General features: G+C 58.1%; 3 protein-coding genes across 7 annotated transcripts in view; 2 read left to right on the top strand and 1 right to left on the bottom strand.

The window, feature by feature from the left end:
- Positions 1-10,332, top strand: part of STX1A (syntaxin 1A) — a 65,517-nt gene extending 55,185 nt beyond the window's left edge. For 2 of the 3 annotated variants that reach the window (XM_079324934.1, XM_079324933.1), the window contains exons 7-10: positions 4,397-4,470; positions 4,773-4,910; positions 6,474-6,584; positions 7,208-10,332. In XM_079324934.1, the coding sequence (XP_079181060.1) occupies positions 4,397-4,470; positions 4,773-4,910; positions 6,474-6,584; positions 7,208-7,285 (401 nt within the window). In that variant the 3' untranslated portion in view covers positions 7,286-10,332. Of the gene's footprint in view, positions 1-4,396; positions 4,471-4,772; positions 4,911-6,379; positions 6,585-7,207 lie in introns of all 3 variants that reach the window. The other variant, XR_013776651.1, reaches the window with a different exon arrangement.
- Positions 10,333-10,627: 295 nt separating this feature from the next.
- Positions 10,628-16,268, bottom strand: BUD23 (BUD23 rRNA methyltransferase and ribosome maturation factor). 3 transcript variants are annotated; one of them, XM_079324935.1, is made up of 12 exons: positions 16,157-16,246; positions 16,025-16,062; positions 15,669-15,764; positions 15,407-15,489; positions 15,230-15,326; positions 14,091-14,187; positions 13,679-13,729; positions 13,046-13,131; positions 12,792-12,837; positions 12,198-12,256; positions 11,129-11,218; positions 10,628-10,997 (listed from the first exon to the last, which is right to left on the bottom strand). In XM_079324935.1, exons 1-12 carry the CDS (start codon positions 16,202-16,204, stop codon positions 10,943-10,945), a joined length of 846 nt encoding a protein of 281 aa, XP_079181061.1. In that variant the 5' UTR covers positions 16,205-16,246; the 3' UTR covers positions 10,628-10,942. The 3 variants fall into 3 exon arrangements, with proteins under 3 accessions (XP_079181061.1, XP_079181063.1, XP_079181062.1); XM_079324937.1 differs by lacking the exon at positions 16,025-16,062 and having other exon boundaries at positions 16,157-16,268; XM_079324936.1 differs by lacking the exon at positions 13,679-13,729.
- Positions 16,245-17,863, top strand: DNAJC30 (DnaJ heat shock protein family (Hsp40) member C30). Its single transcript, XM_079324943.1, is given in 2 exon segments — positions 16,245-16,449; positions 16,451-17,863. Coding segments are annotated over 2 exon segments (606 nt in total). The 5' UTR covers positions 16,245-16,360; the 3' UTR covers positions 16,968-17,863.
- Positions 17,864-18,089: the final 226 nt, after the last annotated feature.

The following is an 18,089-nucleotide window of genomic DNA, read 5'->3' as shown; positions in this document are numbered from 1 at the left end:
TGCAAGCCCTAATCTTTGTTCAGATTAGTCTTTCTGATGTCTGATACTAACAGGGCTGGATGGGAGGGCTGAGTGACACGAGGCTCAACAAGAGCTTGCCAGTTTGCTGTAGAGCAGGATGTGTCACTGCTCCAGCTGCCTGACTCATCCCTCAGCCAACATCACCCTGCAGTTGACAGCTGAGGAGTGGCTTGCCATGTGAACAGGAATTTAGGGTATCCCTGTGCCTCCCTCTGAGAGAGGAGATTTGGAAGGACTCAGCCACGTCCTTGATTGGATACAGACCTGAAAGAAACCTTCCTCTTTTTTCCTACTGGATTTTGGGAGGGCTCTGCTGCTCTGCTTAAATTCTGAAGATGTATTGTTATTCTTCTGCTGTCCATCCTGCCAGGTTGTCAGTTCCTGACAGAGCCTGATGGGTGCAGGGAAAGAGCTGTTCAGGAGCCCCATGGAGCAATGTGGGAGATGTCCCAGTCCCTTATACAAGAGACTCTTGTTCTCCTGGGGATGGAGGTGTGGAGGAGTGTGGGAGATAAGTGCATTTCTCATTGCTGCAGAGGAGGTGAACAGGTGGGGTGGGGCTGTGCTGGGAGGGGCACAGTCCTCTGCACAGCCCTTTGCCAAAGCTGGATTCCCCCATCAGGACAGTGGAAAATATCTCCTGGCAAAAAGACTCATCAAAAGGAACTTTTGGTTCCCAGCTTAGGGATGTATCACCAGGAGTGCTGCCTGGACAGGAGCTCTGCTTGGCCTGGGGTGTCCCAGCCAGTGCCCTCAGCCCCAGCTGCTGCAGGGGCTGCCACACAGAGCAGAGCTCAGCTGGGATGTGGTGACTGCACACATCTCCACAAAACCCTCAGCTCTTGTTTTCTGCTCAGGAGTCCAAAGATAGAAAGTGCTGGGAGCTCTGACAGCAAAGCCAGTAAATCTCTGGGGTTTTCAGAGTGTGAAAGCAGGAACTTCTCAGCTGCTCTGGGCATCCCCAGCACCCAGTGAGTTTCTCCATCCTCACCACATCTGGCTCTGCAAGTAGGACAGTGGCAGAGTTGGTCATGTAGTCACTGCCCCAGGCTGAAGCCACCCCCTGGGGCTCCCCAGAGCCCTCAGGATCTGTTCCCTTCTCCTTGTGTAGGCACTGCTGTGTCTGGGTGTGCCAGAGATTGTGCCTGGGGAACCATCAGCATCCCACTGCCACCAGGGGCATCTCTGAGGGGATGAAGGGGATCTCCTGCACAGGAGGGGCTGCACAAATGCTGTTTCTTTTTAGGGACAGTTTTGTTATGTGCAAAACCAAGGAGACAAAAATAAAGTCTCTTCTGTATCTGGGGGCAGTAGAGATTTCATCAGGCCCTGCTGTGCCAGACCAGCTGAACTGGTGTACAGAACAGTGAGCTGTGGGTGCATCTCACCCTGAGCCAAGAGAATCTGGGGGCTGCTCTGGCCCTGGCAGCTCATCTGGGCCACCCCAGAGCTTATTTAGGATTCCTGTGGCACTTTAATCTCTGGAAAGACCATGGGATTTTTTTTTAATTTTAATTTTTGAGTGCAGTGTTCCTTGAGGGACGAGGAGGTGAGTGGTACTTTGTGATATGCTGGGCAGGGTTTTGTAGCAGAATCCTTCTCATCCTGATAGCAGCATGGGCAGTGTCAGACCTGTCTGAGCTGGGTGACAGCCAAGTGCACCAGTCACTCATAGCTGTTACCTCACATGCAGGTGGGCAGGACACTGTTATCCATCTCTCCATGAATTGTATGGATTTGTGTCTAATAAGAGCTTGAAAGCCAGCACCAGGCAGAGGATCCCAGCCTTGGAAAGGTGCCCCAGCTGTGGCTCTGCAGGTGCTCCTGCTGCTGGGAGGAGGGATGCTGCCAGCCCAGGGGATGCTGCCAGCCTGAGGAGCCCAGCTGAGCCCTTATTTGGCATGTTGGACTCCTTCAGCCCTGAGCTACCATCCCTGTTTATAGACCACCTGCATGCAGAATTGGGCAAACTGGCATCCAGTGTCATCTGGGCTGTGGGACTGAGCTGTGGCACCAGAGGCTTCCCTGGCAGCTTCCCCCACACCCTGGGGCTGCTCCTGCCCCATGCATGGGAGCTGGTCCATGGGGATGGTCACTGTCCAGCTGGGTTTTACAGGGCCCAGGACTGTGCCTGGAGGTGGGAAATCTCCTCAGTGGCTTCATGTTCTCCTGTCCCTGAGTTCCCAGTGGCTCTGCAGCAGTGTGACCTGGGCACTGTCTCTCACCATTCTCTCCCTGCCAGCTGAGGGCTGAGGTTGCTTCTCCAGCTTCTTCAATGCTCTGGGCTTCTTCTCTCATTGGCAGAGCTGCTTCTCCCTAAGAACTTTAATTGCTAGAGATGCCAAGAGGCAGATGTACTCTGGAGCTCTCTGGGGAGGCACAGGTTCAGCTCTCAGGATTTTCCAGTGTTTCACCAACTTTCATGGCAGGAGTGTTCCCCCAGGCTCTTCTCCCTTAGTGCTGCCTTGCAGAGGCTCCATCCTTTCACTCCCATTTTTGGCTGTGCCCTGGCCCTGTGGGAATGTGAGCAGCAGATCAGGCAGCCAGGACACTTTGAGCTGATTGTAGTTGCTGTGGAGGAGCTAATGACAGACCAGGAAGCCCAGTTAGGAGGCAGTGCCTGCCTGGGAAGTTCTCTGGGGTCCTGCAGGTTGGTTATGTTGTTTGGCAGGTGCTGTGCTGGGTGGTGTGGGTGAGATGCAGCCTCCATACCCCAGGCTTGGGCTCAGCATTAAAGCAAACCTTTCAAGAGCCAGCACTGCCTGGCTGGGTGTTAATCCATGCAATGCCTTTGCTCTCATCCTTCACCTTGACACAGCTTTTACCAGCTCTGTTCTCTGCATTAGGGGAATGAGGCAGCAAGAAGGACAGGGTGAGAACATGTATCCCACATCCCATCCCACCTCTGCCCTTCAGAGATGTGGCATCTCCTGGAGCTCATCCCACTGCTTACCCTTGAGGGCTGCATGGAGGGATTTGGCAGAGCAAGCAGCTCTCCCTGGACAGCACCTGCCATGCTCTTCCTTATCTCTGGGCCAGTGACTGCTCAGAGCTGGGCACATCAACGGAGGGGTTGTTCTCTTCTGCTTGTTCTCCATTTCTGGGAGCAGGGCAGTGTCATCCCAGAGCCAGGAACCAAAAGGCAGGAGAAGCTGGCAAGGGGTGCTGTGGGTCATTCTTGGTGGGAGATATGCTCTGTCACTCTAAAACATGTAATGGTGTCTGGAAAAGGGCTCAGGAATGGGGAAGGTGGGGAACTTGATTGATCCTGAGATCCATGAATACATAGGTGGCAAAACTCAGGCCTCACATGCATCTGTGACCCCCCTCAGGTTGTTTTTGTGACTCAAAACAGCAGCTTCTCAGGGCTTTGGGGTCTCTACCAGGTCATAGTTGTCTCACACAGAACTCCAGCCTCTGTCCATGCATCTGGGAGCTGTGCTCTGCTCTGCCCCCTTTCCCCCACTCTGATGTGCCCTGGGCTCATCCTGGAGGATGCTGGTGTCCTTTTCAGTACCACTGGCTGCAAGGCAGCTTGTTACAGGGAGCACCTACAGACCCCTGCTCTGCAGGTTTTGGTTTCATCAAGCTTGGTGGAGTCACTTCATGAGTTGTTCCTGCCTGACTGCCCTGTTGGCACTGCTGGGGTGTCACTTGCCCTGTCCCAGGTGACCTGCTCACTCTCCCCACCCCACTGGGCACCCCAATGCCCTGTTTGGCTGTAATTCCATGTGTCCCACAAGGCTGCCAGCCCAAGAAATACACTGCAGTTCATGCAGGGATCAGTGCCAGCCATGGAGTGATCAGCATTTCTCTGCACTGTATGGGGTGGGGAAGGGAAGGGAAGGAAAGGACACATGTGGTGTGGGTGAATTGTTTTTAGAGGAGCCATGGGGCTGGAGGTCCCCAGGGACATGGAGGGTTTTGCTACAGGGGGAAGACAGAGCCTGTCTTCTGTCACACAGCAGCAGGGCCAAAACTTGTGCAGTTCAGCTGAGCCCAGCATCCTCATGGCATTGAACTGGCTGGGGCAGGGCTTGTCAAGAACCTGCTTGTGGCTTCTTCCCCATCCCTCCTCCTTCACACACACCATGGATGCTGCTGGCTGCTGCTCCCTCAGCACTGCTCCCTGCCCAGGTGTGTCCAGGAGGGACAGCTGGGTGTCCCTGTGTGAGCTGAGCCAAGCTGGCAGCTTGGTGCCCTTCAAATGAGGAGTGTCAGAGCCAGGCTGTGAGAGGGCAGCCCCTCAAACTGCCCCTGTGCTCTTTCCACTCCTGGGAAAATTACCATGGAGTCAGCAGAGCCCTGTGGTGAGGCTGTGGGACCTCTGGTGGGGACAGGGGGCTCTTGGCTGACCTGTGTTGTGTGGTTGCAGCTGGCAGGACCACCACCAGTGAGGAGCTGGAGGACATGCTGGAGAGCGGCAACCCAGCCATCTTCTCTTCTGGGGTAAGCACTGACAGAGGCTGCAGCTGAGCCCCCTCAGCCAGGGCAGGGCTGGGGCTGTGCTGCCACAGTGGCCTCAGGGTGGGAGTCATGGCCACAGCCCATGTAGAGGGGCCCAGGGGCTCAGCTGTGGCCTGAGGCTGCTGTTGGAGCAGAGTCTGAATCCCAGCATCCTGCTGCAAACTGCCTGCCTTGGGGTGGCTGGGGGAGCTCTGTAGCTCCTGCTCATCCCTCTCTTATTGCCCCAGTCCCAGCATGAGAGCTGGGTCTGAGCATGGTGCTCAGTGGCCTTATTTTTTCTGCAGATCATCATGGATTCAAACATCACCAAGCAGGCACTGAACGAGATTGAGACACGGCACAGTGAGATCATCAAACTGGAGAACAGCATCCGAGAGCTGCACGACATGTTCATGGACATGGCCATGCTGGTGGAGAGCCAGGTGGGGACAAGGTGCAGCCCAGGGCTCCCCTGAAGGGGTTGGAGGGCAGTGGGGCTCCCTGTGGTGGGTGGCAGGCTGGAGAACTCTGCTCCCCTGCCTGGCTGGGTGCTGCACCTGGGAGCAGCGTGGCTCCAGTGGGCTGAGCTGGGCTCCCCAGGGCTGGAGCCTGGCACCCCACAGCTGGGGCTGTGTCTGGGGTGGGAGGTTCATTGAGGGGCTCAGGAGGAGGGCAGTGGGTGCTGCCATGCAGGAGGAGATTTCTTCCTGTCCCCTGGAGCAGCAGGCCCAGGTGGGTGAGCTGAGGGTGCCCCTGGCTGTGCTGCCAGCCATGGCACAGTCCCTTCAGCCAGGCTGTGCTCCTGAGTGTTTGCTCACCCCCCTTCTTGCCCGCCATGCTGCCATGGCCCGAGGACACGTCGCTGGCAGGTAAAGGCCGAGCCCCTGGTGCTGCATGCTCTGCTCTGCATGGCTGCTCCTGCATGGCTGCTGCTTGCATGCTGCTGGGATGGCCAGTGGCAGGACAGCAAGGGCCACCAGGGCACGGTGGTGTTGGTGGCCTGTCCTGTCTGCAGGGGGATGTGTGTGGGGAATTCATGATTCTGTGCCCTGCTCTAAGGGCTGGGCAGTGCCAGCATCCTTGTCCTGTGGGTGAGAAGCTCCAAGCTGCTGGCACTGGGAATGGAAAGCTGGCAGCTCTGCTCTGCCCCAGGCATGGCACAGGTAGGAAGAAGCAGCAGCAGTTTTACACAAGACAGGAAGCAGTTGGTGGGCTCAGTGCTCAGCACCCCTGAGCCCCAGGGTTTGTCCTCCCCGTGCTTTGAGAAATGAGCATTGCAGAGTTGTTGGCTATGAGCCCTTGTCTCTGTGGCCTCAATTCCCTCCATGCCATGCAGGAGGACACAGGCATTCAAACCTCCCACTCCTGCCAACCCTGTCCAGCTGCTTCAGGACTTGGCTGTCTCCCTACCCAGTCAGGATGGGGCCAAAGGAGGTGAACAAGGCTGTAGTCCCTACACCCAGAGGAGTCCCCACTCCCAGTCCACCCCTGCAGCAGGAGCAGAGCAGGACAGGGTCCCTGCAGGGCTCTGCCATCCTTGCTTTCCTTGCTCCAGACCCTCCTGCCTTCAGTGCAGCACTTGTGTGGAGTGGAGCAGTGGTCCCTGGTCCCTGCACGTGCATGGTTTTGTGAGCATCCCTCGTGGTGCTGCTGGTGCTGTCCTTGCTCCCTGCCGTGCCTCCTGTTTCAGCAGCATGTGATTTGGTGCTGGTGTAGATCCTGTTATGGCTTTGGTATCACCTGAGATATTGGACAGGTCAGTGCCAGGACCAGGCTGGGAATTCCCTTGGCCCTCACCCTTGCTTGTCTGGGATGTGCACAGAGATCCTCTGGGATGGGGCATGCAGTCCAGAGCTGGCACCCAGGAAACACCCGGTGCCACAAGCAGCTGATGGTGCCTCTCTCCACGCAGGGCTGCTGGGCAGGGCAGCACCCACCCGGAGGCAGGCAGCAGCAGAGCAGGAGGGAGCTGAGCTGTGCACGGCCATGGGCTGTGTCCCCTGCAGGGAGAGATGATTGACCGCATCGAGTACAACGTGGAGCACTCGGTGGATTACGTGGAGCGCGCCGTGTCCGACACCAAGAAAGCCGTGAAGTACCAGAGCAAAGCCAGGAGGGTGAGTCACAGCCCTGCCCCTGCCTGCACTGCTACACCTCCTTCCCAGGCACAGGGCCCAGCTGGCACCTGGCACAGCGCTGCACCTGCCCGGGGACCACATTGCCCCACACCACTGGGAGCAGCTCAGGTCCTGAGAGTGGCACAGCTGAGGCAGAGCTCCCAGCACAGACTATGGGAAAGCTGACAATGAACCACAGAGCAGGGGTGCTGCCTGGGGGGAGGAAGAGGGACAAGGTGGACCCCTGCACCAGGCATGCTGTGAGCCACATCCCTTGCAAAAAAAAACCAAAAAAAGAACAAAAAAAGGGAAAGGTCATGGTTCAGCTCAGAGCCTGTGCACAGTGTCAGCTGTCTTTCTTCTCCCAGCATGTGGTCCTGTATAACCTTGGGGACCTGAAGGCCACTAGCTCAGCTCTGCCAACCCAGGCAGAAGCAGGAGCAGGGGTGTCCCTCTGTGCCCAGCACTGCCAGAGCCCTTTCTGGCTGCCAGGGTGCTGCTCAGAGCCCGCCATGGGCAAAGGGGAACAGGACAGAGTGCCATTCCAAACTCCTGCGCCCATCTTGCCCCAACACTCACCATCTCTCCCCTCTCTCCCCTCTGCTGCTGGCACACCTGAGCAGAAGAAGATCATGATCATCATCTGCTGCGTGATCCTGGGCATCGTCATCGCCTCCACCTTCGGCGGCATTTTCGGCTAGCCCCACCCCGAGGACTGTGTGTGTGAGGGACGAGCCGCGCGTGCCACGGGGCTGCAGCCACGGCGGGGCCGCCCGCGCAGCCCGGAGCCCCAGCAGCATTTCAGTTTCATGCATGGTTGTTTGTGACGCTGTGTGTGCGGTGCGGTGCGTCTGTGTGGAGGGAGCTCCGGCCCGGGGCGCTGGTGATGGGCGCGAGGGGGACCCTGGGGGGAACCCGAGCTCTCATCACTGCTCCGGGCTGGGGGGCTGCCTGGGACCGGGGGGTGGGGGGGACAGAAGTGCCCTCGGGCACTGCTGCTCATCCTGGGATGGACAGTGTATTAGTGATGGCCGAGGAGGGACTGATGACGGCTGTTGGGGCTCCTTGGGTGCCCAGTCAGCCTCCCCAGCTTGCCCATCGCCTCCAACTCTCATGTCTGTCGGCCGCATCTGTGCTTGCAAACACCTTCCCTTGGGCTGCTTCTCTGCGGGGCCCTTCCCCAGGGGTGTGCTCTACCCAGCCCTGCCTGGCCAGTGACTGTGTCTGGCTCTGGGGCTCCATCCCTGCCACTCTTCCAGTGGCAGGGCTGTCCCCTCCCTACATGAGCCCTCGCCCCAGCAGGGTGCCAAGGGCTGGAGGTGCCACTGCAGGTGGAGGGTGCCTGGTGGAGCAGTGTGGAATAAGGAGTTGCTGCTTGGGGCCATCACGGTTGCCTGGGGACAGGAGTAGGGCACGTCAGGGCCAGTGCTGCTCCTGGATGCTGGTCTCACAGGGCAGGATGGCAAGGATAGCCTAAGGCCAGTGAATTTCACTGGCTGCTCATCCTGCATCACATCACCACAGTGCTCTCAGCCCTGGCACATGGTGGTCCTGGCTCTCCTCGCCCACAGGCTGAACTCTGCCCGCTGGGGTTTGGGACTGCTGCTGATGTCCACAGCCCCTGGCAGGGCTGCTCCAGCCTTGCTTTTTCACACCCAAGGCTGGGGGTTAGAAGCAGTTGGGCTTTCTCCTGTTGTGGTCCCAGGAGCAGCCCTTGCTGCATCCAGCCCCCTGCAGGTGAGAAGCAGCAGCCTTCCTCCTCCTGTATCCAATCAGGCTCTGAACAGGCCAGTGCCTGGCTGCCTGTTTGCCACCCCCTGGCACCCTGCTGCTCCTGGCACCCTGCCCTTCTGCCCAGCCACCCAGTGAGGCACCTGCTCTCAGGGGGTGCTGTGGGACACCCTGGGTGCCCTGTACCCTCTGCCATGCCCATGGCAGATGCAGCTGCTGTGGGGTCCAAGCCCACTGGCAGCTCAGGGGCTCCAGTACTGCCATTGCCTGTTTCCGCCAGGCTAGGGACAGAGCTCTGCCCTCACCTTCCTCCGGAGCCCCCAGGGCTCTGGCTGGCCTGTGCACATGCCAAAGTACCACAGAGGAGCCCCATGGTAGGCTAGGCTCACACTGGGACAGGGGCTGGCTGGCTGGTGCTGGTAGCAGAAAAGGGACCCTTGATGGCAGCCAGTACTTCAGCCTTGGGCAGCATCTCCTCCCAGCTCCCCCCAGCCCCAGGGCAGGGCTGCTCCACAAGCTGGCAGCGTGCTGTGGCTCAGGTGCTGGCTGTGTGTGGTACCCCTGGCTGCAGGGCAAAGGCAGTGGCTGCAGCCATAGTGCTGCCCCCAGGGCCAGCCCTGCCCAGCAGCAGCCCTGGCACAGCTTCTTCTCTGCCACTGTCACCCGAAGTCCCCCCTAGAGCCCCTTGTTGCATGCAGCTGCCCTTGCAAGTGGGTCCATCCTGGTTCCCCACACTGCCCTGTCCAAGCCCCTCAGGGTGCAGCCATGGGCACATCCCAGACCAGAGCCCCCTTCTTTCACAGTCCCACACCACCCACGTGAGCTCCAGCACTGCAGCCTGCATGCTCTGAAGGGCTTGGGGCACCAGGACCATGCAGGCAAGGGCAGGGTCTCTGCTCCAGGGGGACAGGTCTGGCTGCAGGAAAAGGGAGTGGCCACACTCCTGTCTGTCAGCAGCTCCCTGCCACTTCGTCCCTGCTTATTCTGCCAGGCCAGCAAGAGCCCCAGGGCCCCTCCAGGAAGCAATAACACTGGGCAGGCAGGGAAACCCTCCTCCCAGGCTCCTGCCCTGCAGCCATGCTCCTGCCCTGCAGCCATGCCCACTGCTAGCACAAGGTGACTATTTTTTCTTCCAGGCAGCAGCTTTAGTGGCACAAGCTCACCTGACATCAGGGCTGTGGACCCCTGTCAAGGCACAAGGCCAAGAACTGCACCAGGGGGATTCTTGGCCCTTGCTCCTTGTTGGCACCACCACTGCCAGCAGCCCCCACAGCAGCAGGAGTTGGATGGGGCCAGTCAGGGCCACTGGCACTTGGCTGGGATCCCCTGGGCAGCAGCAGTGCTGGGCTCCAAAGCAATGGAGGAGCAGGCTGCCACTGCTGCCCCACAGGCAGGCTCACACTGTCCTCGCTGTGAGGGGAGGGTGTTTTGGTGCAATAATTACCCCTGCACTACGGGAAGCCCCATTGAGTTCCTTTTTACCTACCTGTTGTTGCATGTACAGACCAAATCACCAAGTGTGGTTGTGCTTTGGGAAGATGTTTCACCTTTTCTTTCCAGCCCCCGACCTGCACCCGCTTGTCCTCTGGGTTCCAGGCCCTCTGTTCCAAGTGCCACCCGCCCTCCCCACGCCGGGAGCGTGTTGATGCAGTATTCCATGAGCAGTGTGGGGCACGCACAGCTTGCACTCGAACTGGGGATTGTTTGGGGTTTTGTTTTGGTTTTTTTTTTGGTTTGTTTTTTTTTTTTTTTTGTAATTAATGTACTTGAAGGCTTTCCGAGCCCCCCGTGGAGTTCTACTGTTGCTGTACTGTGAGCTAAGTGTCCTTGTTTTCTATGTGGATCTTGACCCTGGCTTGCTCTGTCTCACTGGGCTGGATGACACTGTATGTTGCCTCTCTTCTCCTTCCCTCTTTCCCTACCTGCAAGCATTCCTTTCTTCTCCCAAGGCTTTGGGTGCAAAACAGCTTCCCATTTTGTGGAATTTTTATGTAGAATAAACATTTGTAACTGTAAAGCTCTGGGTGGCACCTCTCCTTGTTTCAAGGGAAGGGGGTGGGGGGTCCAGTCAGCCCCAGCACCCTGGAAGCACTAAAGCAAACAGTGTGGGCTTGGTGCCAAGCACCAGAAACACTAAATGGACTGGAATAACACTTGTGCCAGGAGCAACTTTGTCCTCATGGATCTACACCTTGACAGGGTGAATCCTCTGCAGGCAGAGGGGAAGCTGGCAGGGAATGAGGTACCATATTCCCACCTCAGTACTCCCAGCACCAAGGGCAGGACAGAAGAGACCAGCAAACACTTCCAACTCCTTGTGACTCTTTAGTGAGGAACTGAGTATCACATCCTGGCTTACCTGGAGCTCAGCTGGCTCAAGTGCACTCAGGAAGGTAAGTGATGGCACTGCAGACACCCAAGTGGCCAGAGCGCTGTCTGCACCTTCACCAGGAAACAAGGCTGGAAGCTTTGCTGTTTGGCAGCACCTGAGCCAGTCTGTAGCTTTAAGAGCCACAGTGAGCAGTCCCAGCAAGTCCCCAGGTGTGGGGTGCCACCTGTGCCATCCACAGGAGGCTCTCTGGAGGCACCCACATGCCACCTGCCGTGCCAGCAGTGTCCAGAGCAGCTCAGAAGTGAGGACGGCGCTTCCGACCCGTGTACTTTGTGTCTGCTCGCACCTCCCTGTGGGAAAAGCAGCAACAGCTCAGCACCACCTGCAGGTCACTTCAGGAGGGGAAGGGAGGTTTGTGACAGCACTTGGGGCAGGTGACAGCAGGCCAGTGCAGCCTGAGGCAGCAGCCAGCTGAACTCACTTGCCCTGGCGGCGTCTGCGCTCCTTCTTCTCCAGGATCCAGTCCCGGCTCTTCTTCACTGACTTGCCCTTGACATTTCTGAACCGTGTCCTGTGGGGAGAGGGGACAGCAGCTGGAGAGGAACTGGGGTATAGGGCACATTTCTCTGTCCCTGAGGACTGTCACCCAGAACTGGGTCACACAAGTAGTGAGTTGCTCTCCCACCACCCTGGGCAAGAGGCTCAGCCAGCATTGGGGCAGGTGGCCAAACTGCAGACACACTGGAGAAGGAGGTTGATTCCAGCCCTGGCTCACAGCTGAGGATCCTGACCTATGAACTCCAGCACAGCCCCATGACCCTGTGTCACACCAGCAGCATGCTGCACTCTGGGATCTCAGGGGATTACAGCCTCATGCACAACCACCTTCCCCTTGTCTGCTCTACTCCAACAAAGTGAGGCTTCCTACAGAAGTTCCCAGCTCTGCTACTGCCCTCCAAGACCAGATATCTCTAAGTGAGCAGAGAACAGCAATGTAAGAGGCAGGAAAACATGGCAGCCACAAGCTCCTGGCAGCCACGACAACTTTCCTCTGGTTTTTGTTTAGTCTCTCCCACTGGCTGCAAGAGGGGCTCCTCCCTGCACCACTGCTGTAGGAAGAGACCTGGCCAGCATCAGAAACCCCCAGGCCACAGCTGAGCAGAGCTGAGCAAAGACCTGCACAGGAGGAAAAAGGGAACACCAGGACTCAGGCACAGCAGCTTGCCTCTATCATGAGCCCTGTAAACATTCCCTTTCCCACACCACTGGCATCAGCTGGAGAGCCCAGTGCTGGACAGAAAACAAGATTGGTTGCTCAGTTACAGCTGTAGGTAAGCACCTCCAGCCCCATGGAAGAGCCCTGGGAACTAACTAGTTTTGTTCCCTGTGTCCAGGCCCTTGGGAAGATAAAGTTCTCTCCTGGGCTGCTGTGAGTTCTCCCTGTCCTTCCCCTCCCACTGCTTCTCACACAGCAGCAGCGTGGTAGAACAGCTCTCAAAGCCCCCCACTCCTTGTTGGGCAGAGCCTGCAGCCCCACCCCCACACTGTACCTCTCATTGGTGAACTTTGCCTGCTGTGGCTCCTCACTGGCACACTCCGTACCAAGGCCCTGGAAAGCAAAATTGGGAACTTGTGTTCTCTGGACCAGGCACAGCTATTCATCAGCCCATCAAAACTAAGGGGAATGCAGGCATCTACAAGGGGAAGGACCAGAGCAGGAACAAAGTGATCTGCCAGAAATCATGGCAAAATGCAGCAATGTCAGAAAAACAGCTCTAAAGAGGGCAGGGTTACAGTGGATATTGGAAGAAATTCTCCCCTGTGAGGGTGGTGGGGCCCTGGCACAGGCTGCCCAGAGAAGCTGTGGCTGCCCCATCTCTGGAAGTGTTCAAGGCCAGGGTGGAGCAACCTGGGATAGTGGGAGGTGTCCCTGGGCATGGCAGGGGGTTGGAACAAGATGAGCTTTCAGATCTCTTCAAACCAGTCTGTGATTATATGAGAGCAGGGCTTGGTGACTGGCAGAAAATGTATAAATGAAGTCACACCTGCACGCACAGAGCTGTTTGGCTCCCACACTGCCCACAGCTCTTCCACATCATCCAGCAGCCAGGACAGCAGCTCTACTGCCTCATGGAGGCCCTCACCTTTGGTAATGTGCCAGATGTCCCAACAAAGAGACAAAGGAAGAACCTGAAAGAACAAGAATAAGGAGCATGAAAGTGGGATTCAGCATGTGGGTCTGTCCCCAGGCAAGACTGGGATGGTTTATAACAGATTTAAGCTTTAACCTCTGTCCAGGACTATATAATGGGAGAGAGAACAGCTCAGGGGAAAAAAAAAATAAACCATCACTAAACCCAGGTCTCACCCCAAACACACACAGATATCCAGGACTCACTTCTTGGCTTTGGCACTGTTGGGGTAATCAACCACCATTCCCCCTGTAAATCCAGCTCTCATGGCCTGGGCTGTGATGAGCTCCAGCTGGGAAAAGCAGCAGGTACAAAGTTAATTAGCAGTCATTCCCCAGGAAAGCCCAAGGGACCTCAGAGAGGAACACACCTGACTGGGCATTCCCAAGATGGATTGTCCCCCTCCTCCTGCTAAGCTCTGCACCCATCTCCTGGTTCTGCAGCACCACCCAGACTCCAATTCCCTGCTTCTGTTGGTTCTCCCTGCTCCTCAGTCTAGCCTGGGTTAGCTGGCACAGTGGACTCTCTAGGAGAGGGACACTGGGCTGGATTTTCCAGACCTGAGTTAAAGTGCAATGCTGATAACTACAGCCTGTCTTTAAACCCACACTCACATTGTCCCACCACGTTAATGCTCAGCCCAAGACAATTTGTGAAACAACAGAAACTGCAAAGGTATCCTCCTTACAGGCTAATTTTTTTGGGCTCTTCAAGAGCTTTAGAAGTGTCAGGCAGGAAGAGACATAGCCATGATGTGGAAGAACACAGTGCATTCAGAGCCCCAAACAGTACATGATTTCTCTGCCTGAACCCCCTCCTGGCTGACTGATGGGCTGTACCTGCTCTGAGTTCTCAGGGTACAGCTGCAGCACAGCTCGGGATCCTCGGGCCTGCAGGAAATAAAGCTGATCACACACTTGTCCCAGTGCAGGTGACTTTGGGTCACCCCATCCCAGCCCCAGACACGAGCTCCCCCCTCCCCAAAACCTCTGGGATAAGGCTCCCAGGAGAGCTGCTCAGCCCACAGAGGCAGTGAGGCACAGGGGGAACACCAGGTATCAGAATCATGGAACTGCTAAGTTTGGAAAAGACCACTAAGACCATGAAGATCCAACCTTGATGAGAAGGCAGTGGGTGCTCCTGCCAGTCCTGCTTCAGAGCAGCATTTACTTAGAACAACCCTGAAGCACTAAAAAGCACCAGCAAAGACCTAAGAGCAGCAGAGACCTGCTGGTAGAGGGTGGCACTTACCAGGGCAGTGTAAAGAGTGGAGAAGAATCTGTAGAGACGTTTTGGGGGGCTGTGTGATTTCTTGTCAGCATTACAGAGCCACTGCACTGCAGAAATACTGAGAAGGAAAATAAGACCCCCAGGACACTGAGTCACTGCTTCCTTCACAGAGCATGCCACCCCCCTTGAGCTGAATTCCTGCACTAAGAATGTGCTGGGCCTCAGGGAAATGATTTTATTTCCTCTGTGTTGCTTTGCCTTCTGTTTTGCAGTTACACAAACCCTTCTGGAGACTCACCATGCCAAAACTTAACAAGGTGCACAAGTTACAGGACAAAAGCATCACCAAGCATCCCCTCTAGTCTGAGTGCTCAAATCACAGAATAACAGAATGGTTTGGGCTGGAAGGGACCTTAAAGCTCAGCTTGTTCTAGCCCCTGCCATGGGCAGGGACACCTCCCACTATCCCATCCAACTTGGCCTTGAAAATTTCTAGACATGGTGCATTCACAGCTGCTCTGGGCAACCTGTGCCAGGGCCTCACCACCCTCACAGGGGAGAATTTCTTCTGTGTGTCTCACATAAATTTTCCCCCTTTCAGCTTGAACCCCTTAACCTAGTCCAATCATTACAGTTCCTGATGAGCATTTGAGAGCTCATCTCTGTCCCTTGCCTAGCCAAGCAGGTTTTCCCAATGAACATTCTAAACCAGAGCTTTTAGCTCAGCAATGGACAGTCCTTGCTTCTTCCCAGATGTTCTCTAAGCAGGTAAGTCCTTCTGAGCCCTTCATCCCAAAACCAACCATCAAATCCTTGATCTAGGGACTGACTTCTAAGCAATGCCACATACTTTGTTCTTCTCCTTGGTGAAGATCTCAGTCATCCTAACAATATCCCCACTTTCACTTTATTTTCTCTAAGAGAATTCCTAGCTCACCAGCACAAAAGGACAAGCATCACATGGGAAACAGCTGTCACAAGCTGTTTGTTCCATCCAGAATTTTGGAGGTTTGTCCTGGAGTGATGGAGCCAAGCTGCACAGAGCAAAGAGAGTGGCTGGCAAGGCCGGTCCCTCTCACCTGTGATTTACCACATGAGCACCACGTGTACTGTGCAGTTCTGTGGGGATCAGGAGAGCTCAGCTACATGCACAGACTCACCTGATACAGCCATCAAACATGCCAGGCCTGAAGGGAATGCCATGACCCACATCTGCAAGGAGAAGGTCTCCTTCCACCTCCCTCTCCACGGCCACATCTGCACAGAACAGAGCACAGCTCAGGCACTCAGCTCCCACCTCTGGGGCCTCTGAGGGTCTCAGGGGAGGTTGTGCTCACCCAGCATGGCAGGGCTGATGTCCATGCCAATCCAGTAGTGACCCTCCTCAGAGATGTAATCGCCACTCAGCCCAGAGCCACAGCTAGAGGGAGGAAGTGCTGGGATCAGGGGGCAGGTCTGAGGCTGCTGCTAGCCGGACACAACCAACGTTACAGCAGCCTGTCCTTCTGCAGCCCACAGAGACACCGCTGCTGTGGCACCCGAGTCCCCCTCCAGCCCCAGCCGCTCCATGTGCCATGGGACGGGCAGAGCCCCGCTCACCCCACGTCCAGGAGGAGGCACGGCCGGTCCTGGGGCAGCCCCAGCAGCTCCACGGCACGCTCCGACATCTGCGACTGGATCTCCACCACGCGGGAGCTGAGCACAGGCACAGCGTGAGCGACGGGCGGCGACAGCGGCACGGTGCGGGACCGGAGCCCGCCCGCCCACGGCAGCGCCCGAGCGGCCCGGCCTCCGCCCGGAGCTCAGCCTCTCCCTCCGCTCCCCGCGCCGGGCCCGCGCCCTCACGGCAGCGCCCCCCCGCTCCCTCAGGACCAGCCCCCCACTCCCGCTGGGTGCCCGCGATGTCCCCATGACGAGAGCCCTGCCCGCAGTCCCGCAGCGCTGTCCCGCCGTACTTCTGGGTGTACTTCCGTGCCTCGGCCTCATCGTAGAACTGTAACGAGAGGGCGGCGGGGCGGTGAGGCCCGGCTCCGGCGGGAGGGGCCGCCCCGGAGGAGCCGCTTCCCCGCTCCCCCGGCCCCGCTCACCAGCTCGGGCGGCCCGCGGTGCTCTGGCCGGCGGCCGCTGCCCGCCATGCCTCGGCTGCGTGACGTCACCGCGCCGCGCTGCTCTGACGTCGCCGCCCTGTCCCTGTGTGTGTCGCGTCACCGCTCCGCGCCCGGCCCCTCCTCCCCGTGGCGTCACTGCCCCGCGCCGCGCCCCGGTGCCATGGCGGCGGCGGGCGGGCGCTGATGGCGCCGGCGGTGCTGCCGCGGCTGCGGCGGCTGCTCCCCGCGGCCCCGCCGCCCTCCCGGGCCGCGCACGCGGGCGGTGCCGGAAGCCCCGCGCCGCGACCTCTACGAGGTGCTGGGCGTCCAGCCCACGGCCACGGCGGCGCAGATCAAGACGGCGTACTACGAGCAGTCCTTCCGGTACCACCCCGACCGCAATGCCGGCAGCGCGGCCGCGGCCGCGCGCTTCGCCGCCATCAGCGAGGCTTACCGCGTGCTGGGCAGCGCCGCGCTGCGCCGCAAGTACGACCGCGGGCTGCTGAGCGCCGAGGAGCTGCGCGCCGCGCCCCGGCCCCCCGGCCGCCCCCCCGAGCCGCCGCCCCGCGGGCCCGCCGCCCGCCCCGCGCCCGGCACCGCGCCCCGCACGCCGCCCTTCGACTTCGACGCCTTCTACCGCGCGCACTACGGCGAGCAGCTGCAGCGGGAGCAGCTGCTGCGGGCGCGGCGGGAGCAGCTGCGCCTGCGGCGGGAGGAGTCGGCGGCAGAGGGGCGCCTCAGGGCGCTCTCCGATCTCTCGGTGGGGCTGCTCTTCTTCCTCACTGTTGCCGCCCTCTACGGCCTCAAGTGACAGCGGGACTTGAGCTGTGCCCGCGCAGCTCCACAGTGTCACCGGGGGCTTGGCAGCGCCCTGCACTGCCCTTGGCCGACAGCCCGTGTCTGCTGCTCGGGCTGGGACGTGTCACCCTGCCAGTGTGACCTTCAGGGACGGTGTGTGACCAGCAGGCGCCATAGGCTGTGGGCTGCCCCCTGCCAGCGTGACCTTCAGACACTCAGTGTCCCTGGCTGTGAGGATGTGACTCTGGATACCCTCTCTGCCCACAGACTGGGCTGGGCTGTGCTGTCCAGCATGACCTTGCACAGGGATGAAGGAACTCTGCAGGCTCTTGGTGTTCCCACTCAGCCAACACCACCTGCAGGCACAGTGCCTGGCAAGTAAACACAGTTCCTGGACTCTGGACCGGGAGGAGTCCCCTCCTTTGGCACAGCTCTGTGTGCCCCAGGTGCCTGTTGTGAGCTGCAGCAGGGATTAAAGGCTCTCAGAGCTGCTGTGTGCTGTGTGTGCTCACTCATGCTCAGCTGTGGCTCTGGTTTCTGCTGATCCCAGACCTGCCACCTCTGTGCTATCACACCTGGTACTATGTGTCTGGGGAGCTTTTGGCATCCAAACTGCAGCAGCCTGCTCAGAATGGCAGGTAGAGAAGTTAGATTCAGACCTGAAAAATGTCACTCTGGTGGCTCATGCCCTGGTCAGTGTGTGACATTGCCTGGAGGTGCAGGCAGAACACTTTGGTGTCTGAAGCCCCCTGTCCTGTCTAGGGCCTGCCAGGAGCTTTACACAAGCCCCTCCCTCTGAGGCTTTTGGCTGTGGTGCACCTGTGAGTGCTGTTTTCTGTGTTTTACCTGAGCATCATTTGCACAAGTGTATTTGCCTATTTAAATTCTGAAGTGTAGTTCAAAACTAAAGATTGTGTTCCTCAGAAACTTTTCTCTTTGGGTGAAGGTTCACCTGTGCTGTGCTGCTGCTACCTGCAGGGAGAGAAGCTTCCTGGCAGTGGCCTGAGCATGCCAAAGGCTGTGTGTGTGTGTCACTGGGTTTGCTGTCAGTGGGGTGAGCAGGAGCCCAGCCCTTGTTACCTCGGAGCCCAAACCCTGGGCTGTGTTTTGTTAAAAAGGAATGCCCTGTGTTTTC

This window comes from Erithacus rubecula (assembly GCF_903797595.1).
Source record: "Erithacus rubecula genome assembly, chromosome: 22".
In the NCBI taxonomy this organism is placed as follows: domain Eukaryota; kingdom Metazoa; phylum Chordata; class Aves; order Passeriformes; family Muscicapidae; genus Erithacus; species Erithacus rubecula.
The sequence above is the reverse complement of the archived record's forward strand: the minus strand, read 5'-3'. Positions and strand labels throughout refer to the sequence as shown.

Coding starts and splice junctions, on each gene's coding strand:
- BUD23 (XM_079324935.1), bottom strand. CDS start 16,204: ATGGCGGGCAGCGGCCGCCGGCCAGAGCACCGCGGGCCGCCCGAGCTG. Junction 15,327..15,406: donor CATCAGCCCTGCCATGCTGG/GTGAGCACAACC, acceptor TGTTCTGTGCAG/ATGTGGCCGTGGAGAGGGAG. Junction 12,257..12,791: donor CATCTGGCACATTACCAAAG/GTGAGGGCCTCC, acceptor TTTGCTTTCCAG/GGCCTTGGTACGGAGTGTGC.